Source organism: Molothrus ater, chromosome 9 (genome assembly GCF_012460135.2).
Source record: "Molothrus ater isolate BHLD 08-10-18 breed brown headed cowbird chromosome 9, BPBGC_Mater_1.1, whole genome shotgun sequence".
Taxonomy (NCBI): Eukaryota; Metazoa; Chordata; class Aves; order Passeriformes; family Icteridae; genus Molothrus; species Molothrus ater.
In genome coordinates, this window is record NC_050486.2 from 4051720 (window position 1) to 4065698 (window position 13979).

At 43.3% G+C, this 13979-nt stretch overlaps 1 protein-coding gene across 7 annotated transcripts in view; it reads right to left on the bottom strand.

Annotated features, from left to right (window-relative positions):
• Positions 1-13979, bottom strand: part of RASAL2 (RAS protein activator like 2) — a 127670-nt gene that overhangs the window by 55563 nt on the left and 58128 nt on the right. Inside the window, exon 1 of one of the 7 annotated variants that reach the window (XM_036387711.2) lies at positions 8782-8914. The exons of the other annotated variants lie outside the window; for them this stretch is intronic. Coding sequence (XP_036243604.1) covers positions 8782-8794 — 13 coding nt within the window. The 5' untranslated portion in view covers positions 8795-8914. Of the gene's footprint in view, positions 1-8781; positions 8915-13979 lie in introns of those variants that run through there. 7 annotated transcript variants of the gene reach the window in all.

The window sequence follows — 13979 nt, forward strand, 5'->3', positions numbered from 1 at the left end:
GTGGGAGGATCACATTTTGTCCACCTTCCACAAGTAAAACCTTTTCTTTAAGACTGTGCAAACTGATGATGTAAATCTACTTGCAATGAGAATGGAATTAAATAACTTTTAGAGAAAGGATTAGATAGTTATTTTGGTCTATCTTGTTGGTCATATGAAATGAAAATTTCAACTCCTTTCTTTTAGTTCCCTAATCGAATACTGTACTCACAATCACCTGGGTGTCTTCCCATTAAAAACTTGCAATATTAACTACCATCTCTATAAATAAAAGGTTCTAGAGAAAACAGAGTTATGAGTATTGATTTCCCATGAACACTCACCAATTTTGTATCCTTTCTAAGAGTACAAATCACATACAGATCCTGTTTTCCTCCCTAGCTGCCTCATCTTGAGTAATAATTTAGCTTTATTAATCCCTTCCAATATTTTAAAATGTTCATGATAGCAGGGAAAATATATTGCATATCAAATAAGAAACTGGCTTATTGGAGTATTTTAAAATATGGGAAGATAAAAAGAACTTTGTTAAAAATGTAGCTAGAACTGGCAAAGACTTCAGCCAGGAGGATGCAACTAGGAACTGAAAGGACAGTGAAGTTTTTGATAAGCAGATTTTCCTGGGAATTAACATTCCTGGGGAAACCCTACATAAATACATCCCTATTATTTATCTTACTTCTGTGTGGTTTAACAGGTCACAGTAACATGCAGTGCAATGCAACAGTCACCTGCCTGCAAGGGACTGTCAGGAGGTGGAGACAGACATCAGAACAAAAGCAAGAATTAAAAAGTCCTTGTAAGAGAGTAAGTCATGAACACAGTCCCCCTAGAAGTCCTGGGAATTTGAAGTGATAGAAAAGATGTAGAAGAGACACCAGATCCATCTAACCTGACTTGAAACACCTTTAGAACCTCCCCCAGTGACTTCATCCATTCACTGAATTATCTCTGAACAAAGACCTGGTTCCAGAAAAAAGGACCCCCAGTTGTCAGCACCCTCACAAAGACACAAAGAGCCTGTCTGATCCCCTGTAAGCTGTTCCAATGGTTAACTCCACTCTGCTTAGCAAATTGCTCCTTAGTTCCAAGACTGAATTTATCAAGCCTCATCTCCCAGCCATGGGCTCTGGCTGAGGTTTGTGTGCTTTGACAGACCATTATCAAACACTGGGATCAGAAGTGTCCTCACTGCTTACATCCTTTGAATTCCTAGTTTCAAACAATCCCTTCAAATATATCTTCAGACTCCTCTGGAGCATTGATTTTGATTTTTAAACCTTTGCTGTGCAAGAAAGCCAGAGACACAGCTCCACAGCTGCAGGAGGTGCTGCTCACAGCAGAACTTTTATTGGGAATAGCTTCTTCAATTTGTCTTAAAGGAGATCTTGTGCTCTAAAGCTTTCCAAAAACCATACAAATGTCTTGTCCAAATTTTCCAGGACAGCCAGATTGTAAGATAAAATGCAAATCAGCATGAGAAGACTATTCAAAACATGACTAACTTATTTTCATGCTGTGGGATCTACCTACACTGGGAGTTTGTTGAACCAATGCAAATCCAGATACAAATGGCTCTATTGACCAGAGCAGAAGTATGGAAAATATGAAAATATAGAGAGGTGGGAAGCAAAGTAGTAATTTAAAAAAATACCAAAACAAAATACTAATCAAAAAGCAGGGACAAGAAGCAGTTAATATCCATTTGAGAGACTGCTTTCCAAAATTAGCACCAGTAGCTGTACAGAGTAGCAGGTGAGAACATGAGAAAACCTGTTCAAAGTGTTTGGGTTTATCTCCCTCACCCCTGAGTTCTAAAAGCAGATGAATTCTCAAGCCTGGAAACTAAACCAAGCCCTTCTGCTTTGGAGCATCTTGCAAAAACCAATAATTTAAAACTTTTCTACATCCCTCCCTGGTAATTCCTGCATTACAGCCACTGACTGAACTCTGCAGTTGTCACAAATGTCACTGTCCTGAAGTTATGAGTCTGAAACCTGTGAAGCTAAGCAGCTTTGCCATCCTGTGAATTTAAAAATTAGCTTTCTTGATCAGTGAAACTACCCAGAACCATGAGTCTCAGAGTTTTCTACAGGAATTTTTAGTAAATGAGAATTCATAATATATGCAAATAATAGAGCAAAGATGACTTGTGATGCAGATGCTTTGTAAGCACATAGTCAGTGTGGGATTATAAATCATAATGTATTAATGTTCTCTGCATGAGGCATTTTCAAGGGGAGGAAAAATGGGTCTTACATGCACTAGGGACAGGTGCTGACAGACTGACTGATGGATATTGCTTTAGGCAGGAGATGATGTCCTCACAGCAATATATGTTAGATATTGTACACCCAAACCATTCTTAATAAAATGTCTTACAGATAATTTAGGAGGGAATAAGAAACAATGAGTGTTTGTTTCCTCAACCCCTGGAACAATGTCATGTGTCAGGCAAAACCACTCACCTTCATACCTGCCCATCAGGAAATAACAGGAGTTATCTGAGCACTTTGCCCCACAAAAATGCAAAGCAGTACTAACTTTCCAGTCCTATTCTCAGTGCCACAGCATGGAATAAGCAGCTGGCTTGAAAATAAGTTTCCCAGACAGCTAAAAATGTCAATTCTATATGCACAAGGCTCCGTTTCCTTCATTAAATCATTTTAAGTGCCTATCTATAATGAAAGTAATTTTGCTTTGAGGAGCAGCATTGCAATATAACAGCCTCCTAACCAAGCTGTGATCTAGTTCAACAGGATCCCAGTGGACAAGGCTGAGTAACTCAATCTGTATTAGGAAATCATGATGGGAGTATTCACAGTTATTTTGGAACATGGGTAACTTTTTTGGCTTAAGCTACCTGAGCAAAAGCAGTGTGTAGTGAGTGCTGTGACAGGACCCTGTGAACAAGCTACCAGCAGAATAACTCTGTTGCAGTGTAAATCAATAGCAGATTTATGTCAGACATGACAAGATGTGGGCAGCCCCAATGGAGCATGGCAAAGCACACAGAAAGCCCTTTTTAATCAGAAAAAAATAATAAATATGGATGGACACTCAAGCCTCTCTTCAAGCCAGTTCATTTATTGTGGAAAGTGAAACCCTGCTGATGAAGTGCCAGCCCACACATACACATTATATCCCAGTGTTTTATCCTTTCAGATTGCTTAATGAAGTGATTTTAGCACAGTCACTGATCTCTACACTTACTCTCAACAGCTCTTAGCCAGCTGCAGATGACAACCTCTGCACACTGATGTAATATTGTCACTTAGCTGGGTAATTGTTCTCCTCCCTTCCAGAGTGAGCACCACCAGCCCTCCCAGCCCAGCTGGGATCAGAGACTTTAACCAGTGGTTACTCAGGAGGGGGGCAGAAAAAAAGAATTTCCTAAATAACAATTTCTGGAGCACAGAGGAATCCAGGGGCAGTGAAAGCTGTGCCTGCTGACAGCCTGGAAAGATAAGTAGGGACAGAAAGGCTCAAAATGAAGGTGAGAAAAACAACAAACCTTGAACTTCTGTAGTATATAACAATACAGGTAATTCAGCTGGGCACAACTGTTGGATTTTCAGAACTTCACTGATGAACAACCATGGGGTATTTTTTCCCACTTCCACACCAACTTAATTACATTTTTGTACTCAAGCCAACTTCCTTGGTATCCTCAGAATAGCCAAGGGATTCAGCTAAGTTACACTTCTAGCAGGACTGCAAGTTTCTAAGTACCTATTAATGACCACTCCAAAAATATTAAGCTAATTTAATTCCAAATTAGGGCCAAGATGTTATTTACAGAGCCATCCACTCTGGAGTGCCTTTCCAGACTGTGAACCATATGCCTCATGTCAACAGAAATCTTGTATTAAAGTATGAATACACCCAGCTATATATATTTAATGAGCAGAATGTAAAGGGTGCTTCATTTCTGATGCTGGCATTCACAAGATGTCATTTTTCCCAGGAATTTTTCTTGCTCACCTTGCAGGCCACATAGTTTGCACAATTCTTGTCTTCACAAGTGCTGTATTTTGTGAAAATAATTGATTAAGGCAGTTTTGTTGGCATGCTGCCACCATTCATGTTGGTCTCTACTATTATTTCCTGACCTACTGTTTTTCCTTGGGCATAGAGGCTCAAGCAGAGCTGGGAAACACCCAGGATAGATTTTTCTTATTTAGACTCATTTGGATGACATCTCCAACAAGCAAACAAGTGAAAGAACACGTTAGTGAGGGCTGGGGTTTGGGCGGTGGTTGGTTTGGAGTCCTTCTATGACCTCATTGAATAACAGAACTAGAGTTTTGAGAAAACCAGTTCACATGGAAGAGAACTAAATATGAGAGAGAAGTAAGTATCTTATCATTCAGTCTGCACCATTCTGATTCCATCAGAATGCCTGACACCCACACAGATGGCTTCCAAGTGCTGTGGGATGCCATTAACCATAACCAATGTGATGATCTACTGACCATGACACTTAAGCTTCTGGGCAGATCACACAGGAACTGCCCAATCAACTGAAGCATTATTTACCCTCTTCCTCCAAGGTTTGGCTCCAGGTAACAGCCTCACAGAGCACTCCCACAACGAGTCCAACTTGTTGCTTTCAGCACAACCTAAATACCAGCAATTCCTGCAGAGCAGGGTTGAGGGTGCCCTGCCAGCAGGGAGCTTTACTCCACCCTCAGGTCACTGCTTGCTCCCTTTATGCATTAAGAAACCACAGCTTTGCCAACCATCAGGTGGGAGCTGAACTCTCCATGACTGGCACAGACTTAAAAAGAAGTTACCTGCATTTTTAACACCGCATAAGGAGACATAAAACCACCACCAAAAAGCTCTCAGTGTGCAGTGGCCCCAAAGCACGTGGCTGGCACTTACCAGGTAAAAAACAGCACTTCCCAGGCAGCAGAAAAGCAGGAGCATTCCAGAGAAGGAGTGACTGTGACCAGCAACATGATTCCCTACCCCTGCCCATGAATCATGGTCTCCCTGCCTCTCACCACTCAGTTCCACCTGTGTTTATAGGAAGACTTGGTTAATCTCTGCCTGAGCACCAAAATACAGCAACTGGCAAAGCCCAAGGCCCTGCAAACACTGGAGATTGGTGCAAGAAAGGCAGCATACAGAGGGGATTTTTAATCTGTTCCCAAATTAGAGACCAGATTTGGTGGTGAAGGAAGGAAGCACAGCAAGGGAAGAGACTGCAGAGTTGAAGGAATTTTTACAAGGACATACCAAGTCCTCCATCTTGTGGACATGACCTTAATTTCTGACTGATGCAGTATCTTAGAGCTTCCTCCTGGACACTCTGTATGGAGAAAATACAGCTGACATTTTGGAGTGACCTTGGGACATACTGGGCCAGGGCTTTAAGGGCATGAATGCTTTAAGGGCATGAATGCTGTGAAAGCTGGCATTAGAATTATGCTTTCTTTTGTATAGTTGGCATTTTTCTGTAGCCATTACCCCTGGAACCAAACAGATGTGGAGACAATTACAACATCTATTCTAGAGAAAGGACCTGTCTGTAACAGTTTCAGTGAGACTGAGCTTGGGAATCTGACTGAAGCCTACTCCAAAATGAATCAAAACAATTAGGAAAATGGATAAATAAATAGAAAAAAAATAGTTTCAATCCCATCTTTTTAAGCCAGACATTGATTTTTTCAATGCTTGGGAGTTGGCAACTTTTGAAGGTTGCCCAGAGACTCGACTCTAAGGAAACATGTTGGCAGAGCTGTTTCATTTCTCTGGCAGGTGTTCACATCACAATATTGCCCTCCTAAATTCCCTGCTCAGCACACTGCAGGTGCAGGAGAAGAAAAATGCAATATCACACTTTACCACAGCAGACCCACAGCCCAAGGATCAGCACTGTTCTGCTAGGCAAAAAGGCATCAGGAACAATTTCTTCACTGAAACAGTGGTCCAGCACTGGAACAGGCTGCCCAGGGAAGTGGAGTCGTCACCTGGAAGTGTTTAAAAAATGTGTGCATGTGGCCTTTAGGGACATTGTTTAGTGGTGACCTCAGAGGTGCCAGGTTAACGGTTGGAGCTGATGATCTTGGAGATCATTCCCAACCTTAATGATTCTGTGGTTCCACACAGAGTCACCACAGCCATTCTTAGCTGCCACCACCTGCTCAGAGAAGCAGCCATTCCTCTGTAACCCAGTTTTTACAGTCATGTGTATGCACCACGACAGTTTCACCATCATTTCCATTAAATTTGTTTCCCATTAAATACACACTCCTAGCCTGTAGACAATTTCACATGTGGAGGTGATAGTGCTGAAACCATGAGTTCTGCCTGTAGTTGCATTATTTGCTTGCTGACTTCCTGTGCAGATTTCCCTCTCCCTTACCAGAAGCAGTCACCCATAGCTAAAGAAAATTAAATGGAAGGGCATCATTAGGTCTCCCTTCTGCCACTGGCCCAGTTTCAAATCCCACCATTATTAGCCCTCCTAAAAAACATTTGTGCTGTCTGATGCCAATTAGGCAAGAAATGTAGATAAAAGGAAGCTCTCCCTTTGTGGAGAATTAAAGCTTGGACAAGGTACATACCTCTAGAGGCTGGAGAATGAATCTGTCTCTTGATGCCAACGAGCCATTTACACATGCCATCCACACCCTGTAATTTGCTGCAGCCCCAAATTCTTTGACTTCCAATATTACACGTTACACTGACTCCCAGATATCAGAAAATGGCAAGATAAGGCTCAGTGTAGCAGAATGTCCCTTCCTCCTGCTCGTGCACAAATGAAGCTGATTTGTTCCCATGAGCTGTAAAGAGCCATGACAGATCTTTCTGACACAAGTCACCTCAAGTATTCATTGCAATTACACTTTTTTTCCCTCCCTGGAGATTTTAAAGAGAGAAAGAGTACTCACAGAGTATCAGATAAAGCTGGGCAACAACATGAAGAATTTGCAGGAATGTAAGTTGCTGCTCACATCTGCCTTCCACAGCTCCCCAGTATTGTACTTTTAATTCTCTACCCTATTAACATGTTAATCGTATGAAAGAGCCCCAAAAAGACAGGAAATTCTAAAGGCAACCTCGTGGTAACTACTCCAAAAATCACTTAAATGAAATTTGGAAGGAATAGGCATTGTGGTGCCTTGAACTTTTCTGAGCAGTTTGCCAAAAGTTTGCTTTTTCAAAGAATTGCATGTTTGTCTGAAAAAAACGCTGAGGCAGAAGGTTTTCATTTTCTGATCATGTAATTCAAAAGCAGCTGCAGAACAAGCCCATTGGTTCAGGCTAACAAAAACAGTCTCTCCAAGTTAGTAAATTAGTATTCACCCTGTCTATGGATGAGGAGGAAAATGACTAAGGAGGAGGTTGTAATCAGCACCTATTAAAGGAGGTTTCCAAGGTAGAAAACATTTGACTCAGGAGATTCCATTCCCTGGTTCCTTAGACAACATTTATTGGTTTTGTACCTACTGGAAACTTTTCAACCATAGCAAAAGGCAGGAAACTTAAATGCTTTCTAGCTTGCTATCAGTTAATACATTTTAGCACAAAAGCTGCTGGAAAAGCAAGTGGCATTGCTAACGCATTGTGCTTTATATTGAAAAGAAACCAAATCTTCTTGTTTTTTATGTGCAACCTGTAGGATGCCCTGAACTGCTTGATTTACCATCACTTTCTGGGGGACAGGAAGCAAGGTTGGCAACATCCTTCCTATATTGGAAACATCACATAATGCCGGCCACAAGTAAACTCTGACAAATGTTCCCACAGGGTGCCCTTGAATGATGATGTCTGGCCTTATCTAGAAACCCAATGTCATTTAAAAATGTACTGACTTAGGTAAGGTAAGGGCTTTCAGTGAGAGGGAGAAAAATAAACCTCATTATTTTAGTGGTAATAAACTAGATTTTAAGCTGTTTACAAAAACCTGTTCTTCATCTTTGCATCTACACGCTGTTCTAATACTAACACCTAATTTCTGTACCAGTGAGCAGAAAAGTACCAATGTAAACATCTCTTTAAAGGAATGGATCTCTTTAAAGAACTTTGCACCAAGCTGAAACAACGAATAAAAGGAAAATGCATAAATGAATAGAAAATGCACAGCCATGCAACAGGGACAAAGCCCCGGCAAGTTTCTAGTCGCTTTGAGCCAAGTCATTTAAACCTCCAGCAGAACACCTCTGTGCCTCCAGCCAACCCCGCCCCGCTGCGATCGCGGCAGGAATCACGGTAGGAATCGCGGCAGGGATATCGAGGCAGGGACATCGAGGGCAGGGATATCGCGGCAGGAATATCGAGGGCAGGGATATTGAGGGCAGGGATGTCGAGGCAGGGATATCGAGGTAGGGATGTCGAGGGCAGGGATATCGCGGCAGGGATATCGAGGTAGGGATGTCGAGGGCAGGGATATCGAGGTAGGGATGTCGCGGCAGGGATATCGAGGGCAGGGATATTGAGGGCAGGGATGTCGAGGCAGGGACATCGCGGGCAGGGACATCGCGGGCAGGGATATCGAGGCAGGGACATCGAGGGCAGGGATATCGCGGCAGGGATATCGAGGCAGGGACATCGAGGGCAGGGATATCGAGGGAAGGGACATCGAGGGCAGGGATATCGCGGCAGGGATATCGAGGGCAGGGATATCGAGGCAGGGACATCGAGGGCAGGGATATCGCGGCAGGGATATCGAGGGAAGGGACATCGCGGCACGGAATATCGCGGCTGGGAATATCGCGGCTGGGAATATCGCGGCAGGAATCCGGCCGTGTCCGGAGGGATCTGTCTCACCTGTGCCCTGCATTCTGTGGGGATGCTGTCAGCTCCACCATGGTCCTGCCAGGATGCCAAGCAGGGGCAGCGGAGGCTCCGCGCTCTGCTCCCCGCGGCCGGGCAGGAACGCAGCGCAGCCGGAGCCGGGGTCCAGCCCAGCCCAGCCCAGCCCAGCCCAGGCTCCCTATGGAGCTGCCCGGCTCGGGCTGGCCGAGAGCCGCCCCCCGAGAGCCGCCTGCCCTGCCAGCCCCACGGCTGCTCCCCAAAAGCGGCGGCAGGACCCAGGCGGGACGGGCACACGATCCATTCTCCCGTCCCCAGGAGGCAGCGCAGGAACTCGGGGTGGGGTGGGAGGGGTGTGGGCAGCAGGAGACGCTCCTGTGAAAAGGCGCCTGGTGCTGAGAAAACTCAGGGATTTCGAGCAGCTGGCTCCGAGGCTAAAATCAGCGACAGGGAAACTTAGGAGGGTGATAGCTCACTGCAGACGCTGCCCAGAGTGCAAGAAACCGGTTTACACGAAAACATCTCATGAGCTGGACCAGGAAATGTATCTGAATCTGCTCGATAAACTGTACTTCCTTTGAAGATGTTTCCCCACTTCAAATGCTTCTACAGCTTAGGAAATACACAGCAGCACAAAAGCCCCAAGAGTCACTTAGGCAAACAATAAACTTCCCTCCCCCCTCTTTGTTTTCTGCACTGCCTTTTATTTTTGTCTTTAAATTCAAAGATCTGTGGCTTTGGGAGTGAAACGGTGCAGTCTGATACCAATTGCCTTTTCCTGAGCTCTGTTCTTTTTTTTTTTTTTAATTTTAGAAGTGCCGAGAGCTGAACTTGCAGGCATAGCATTTTCATTTATTTATAGCTCTTTAAGGCACAGAAGCAAACCCTACACAGTTTGGTTGCTCCTGCCACCACGTTGTGACACCCCGACAAAAGAGTGTCGTGTTTAAAAGCCCATTTTTAAAGTCTGCCCTCCAGCAGGTCCCACCTGCCAGCCAGGGGCACCAGAGCACACACACATACACACACAAGAAGAATGTGAAGTTGCTCAGCCTGTTGCTAAACAAAAATTACTCACCAAGAACTGAGGGGCTGCCTTTTGCTGTTGTCAAGAGCAAGAGTTCTCTTTATTTTTAATTTTCTTCAATTTTTTCCTAGTTTTCTCTAATTTTGCCATTTGATTGCAATACCTCTGATTCACCCCTTTTTTTCCACTACCTTTTCTTCTTGCAGGGTTACTTAAAACAGCTCCTGCACATTGGCTCAGGTAACAATTTCCCACACCCTCAGTGTCTCCCCTGGAAGAAACAGCTTTGGTCACCCTGCCTCCTGCCAAGGCTCAGGTGGAAAATCTGTGTAAAAAAGCAAGCCTAACCCTTGGGAAAGAAACTTACTGAATGTGTGTGTGCTTAAACAATACTGACTCCAAAATAAATAATAAAAAATTGTTACTGCTCCATTGCCCTCTAAAACCATTCACTAAATTACACCCAGGGATCCTGCATCAAGAATGGCACTGGAAGAGAAGAGAAGCTCCAAAAAAAAGGCATTCTCCCCCAAAAATAACAGAGTAACATAATATACAGTCCCTCCAAAGGACAAATTGGTTTGACCTGCTGCTTGGAAATGCCAAATTACTGGAAGCAGCAGGGAAAACTTGGGACCAGGTGGAGCCAGACTTTGTAGAAGGGCAGCAACAGCTCCTAAGGGCCCATGATCTCCTCTCTCCAAGGCAGAGAGCCAGGAATGCTCAGTAATTACACAGCATCTGCATTCTAGAGCTGGGCATCAGCACCACAGAAAAGCATCGCTCCAGAGGGTGGAGCAACAGCACACAATGCATGTGTACCACAGGGCACGAGGGAAAAAATAGAAAAGTTAGGTACTGGGACATGAAAGTTAGCCTGTACATCTCTACAGAGGGTTCTTGTGCTTTTTTGGGCAAATCGTGGCTTCTTGTTTTTATTATTATCATCCTCATCTTAATTATCATTATCATTACCACCATTCTTATTACCATTATTATCACAATTATTATTATATTTACTTTTAATTTTTTATTATTTTTATTTATTTATTCTTAATTTGGATTTGTTCCCATGTTTTGCTTTTTTTCTTTTTCCATCATTTAGAAATCCTCTGTTTTAAAGTCAGGTTCTAACTGAAGGGTTAAAGCTTCAGATTAATCTCTGCAATACGGCCATAATCTGCCTATTTCTCCCAAAGAAGCCATTTTTAGTGATGCAGGAAGGTTCCATCCTCATAGCTATTTTTGTCAATCCTACAACTTGCTGTATGGGCCCCCAAAAAAATTTCTGAAATGCTGAAGAATCTGTCTGACTCAAGCAAAGGCCTCTGCTGAAGACTTAGGTAGAAAGAGTGAATGGGGCAATAATAAATAAACATATTAGGGGTGGAAAAGGCAGATTATTACAAGTACTTGGAATTATTCTAGAAATCTACCCAGATTCAGAAATTCAAAATGCAATTTGTAAAGCCTAGGGATAAAAGTTGTTTCCAAAAGACTGTGACAGTGACTAAAAATTATTAGAAACCCCTGATAATATTAGATGACTTCTGTTCAAATAATAGGACTTCTATGCTACTGCTTTAGCTTGTCCATGCCACAGAGCAGTGGAAAAGACCATTGGTGAGGAGGAACAAGGGGGATGACTGAGTTCTCAGTGGTCAGATCCTCACCTATACTGCATCCAGCTTACTGAAAGGTCAAGGAAATATTTGCAGTTTCAACTGAGACAAAAAAATAAAGCAGAAAAATCCTTCACTGGGTGATGCACGAGATCAAGCAGCCTCCAAAATCAAGAATTATTAGTTTTTATTAGCACTTTACTGGACACCAATTGTACCTTAATGGGCACTAATCACTGCTGGAGTGTACAGTCCTCTCCAGCTCCAAGGCTGCTTTTGGGACTCCAGGATTAGCTTGCAGCACAGAGGTGCCTGCTGGAGGAGTTCCTGATGAACTCCAGTGGAGTTCAATAGCCCAATTTCCTCTTAGAGGAGTTCAATTTTCCTCTGTGGCTTTATTATTTCTCCTTTAAGTAAATTATCTCTCTCTGCTGAGCTGCTCAAACGTTTTTTGTCCATTTTGCAGATAAAAATCACAGTTCTAATCCTTCCCTCCCCTTGTGCCATTCAAGAGGGATCACTGACAAAGGGTGGCAGGTTAATAAAATCCCCAGTACACACTTGGGCTGTGGCTCCACTCCTACTGTGAGAGCACTGGCTCCATCAAAGCCAGCACAGAGAGCAGCTCTGTATTACACCCAAGCTCCTGGAACTCCAGGCTGCTGCTGGGGCTGATTTGGAACATGTCCCATGTCAGACTCAAAGCCAGCCCATCACCACAACAAGGATGTGAGCAGGACTTCTCTGCATGGAGCCGAATCCATTCCCCTGGCAAGCGACAGCTGCAGCCCCAAGGAGGGTGGGAGAGCAGGGAGACAGGAATGTCACAACCCTGCACAGAACAGACAGCTTTGTACATTGAATTTCAAACTAAATGCACCTAATCCAATCTCATCAATACCTGCATTTTTGAGCATCAATTTATACTAAAGCAATAAACTGATCAACAGCTTATTCTGTAAACTAAAACCCAACTCTGAATCAGTATGTTTAAGTTCACCTCAACAGTTCAAACTAACTCTAGACAAGACAAGGTAATTCAGGCAGTAGGAAGGGAGGCTAATTGTCCATTAAGTGTTAAGCCAGTTGTTACTGATGGAAAAAAGGTAAGTATACATGGATGAGTGAAGTGTACTTACTTTTTGCCACAAGATAAACAACTAGAAAAGAGAAGCTACCAAATTGAACAATCCACAGTGAGTTCATGTATGATTTAAGGTAGATTTGTCTAAAGAACTTAAAAATATTTTTTTATTGCTATTCCTGAGAAAACAAAGGAAAAATCACAGGGTCCTTCATAACAAACCAAGGTTTGGTTAGAACACAGGCAACAAATCTGCCCCAGATGGCCCAAGAGCCACCAGTTCTCAGAAATTACTACATTGCACAATATGCTCTCCTCACAGGGTGCTCTTTATACTCTCAACATAAAATTAAAAAATCACTGAAGTGATTTTTTTTGTGTATACTCTGGAAGCAGTGGGCAAGGATGTAATATACATTTCCAAGGGAAAAAAAAAAGCCCTAATGGATTATGTGTCAATATTAAAAAGCTGAGATTATGTGTTCTTACCCTTTATCTCTGCCCTAAAAAGGTTTAAGATCTAAACAGATAAAATTTGCTTCATGATGAAACTCAGCTTTCAGCACAGATGATCTATGTGCAGGGGAATAAAGTTTCAGCAGCATTCAGAACAAACCAAAATCCTTTGGCTTCGCTTGTGTTATAGAAGAAGAAAGATAGCAGCTTGGCAATTTTCTGTATACAAATAACTCCAATTGCCCAGGGGAATGTCACTGAGATCCAGGCATTCTGTTTGTTACATCCAGCCTCCCTGGAGTCAGCTTTAATTTCAAGCAGAGTTGCCTAAACTCTCCATCCTTCCAAGGCAGGCAAATTGCACTGTACACTGTCCAAATTTCAGATCACTTCAGGGCTTTTCCCAAAGTTTCCTAACCTCTTTTGTGGATGCAAAAGATAGCAGGGCACTTTTTGCACAGTAGATGTTTCCCTCTGTAGCCTGTAAAGATGTCCAAGATGTCCTGGATTTCACAGGAGGTTTTTTAAAAGGCAACTCATGTTTTGCATGCATTTGCATTTTGGGATAGACCATGATGGGTAAACAATACCATCTAAAGACTTAAAAGTTTTAGAATTTCAATTGATCTTGGCATAATTACACTCCCTACTCCTCGTACCCAAGTCACAGCACTAAGAGATCATGACCCAAGGCAGCAGACAGTGAAGCAGGCAAAGGCTGTGGTTGTCAGCAAAGCCTTGTTTGTGTAATTACATGAGCCAAAGGCTTCAGATCCCAGCTTGCTAAAGGCTCCCACACATGGGTTCTGGCAACTCTGGCAGGTCTGGGCTGAAGGGAAGCAGAGAATGAAAGCAGAGAATGCATGGGAGCACCTGCAGCCTGTGGAAACACAGGGAGGTGTCACATCCCCAGGGTGCAGAACCCTGCTGCTCCCTGTCCCCCCTCAGTCCAGCAGCACCTTGCAGCTGCTGGGGCCACTGCAACTGAGCTCTGTGGTACAAAGCACAGCTCAAAAAGGAAAAG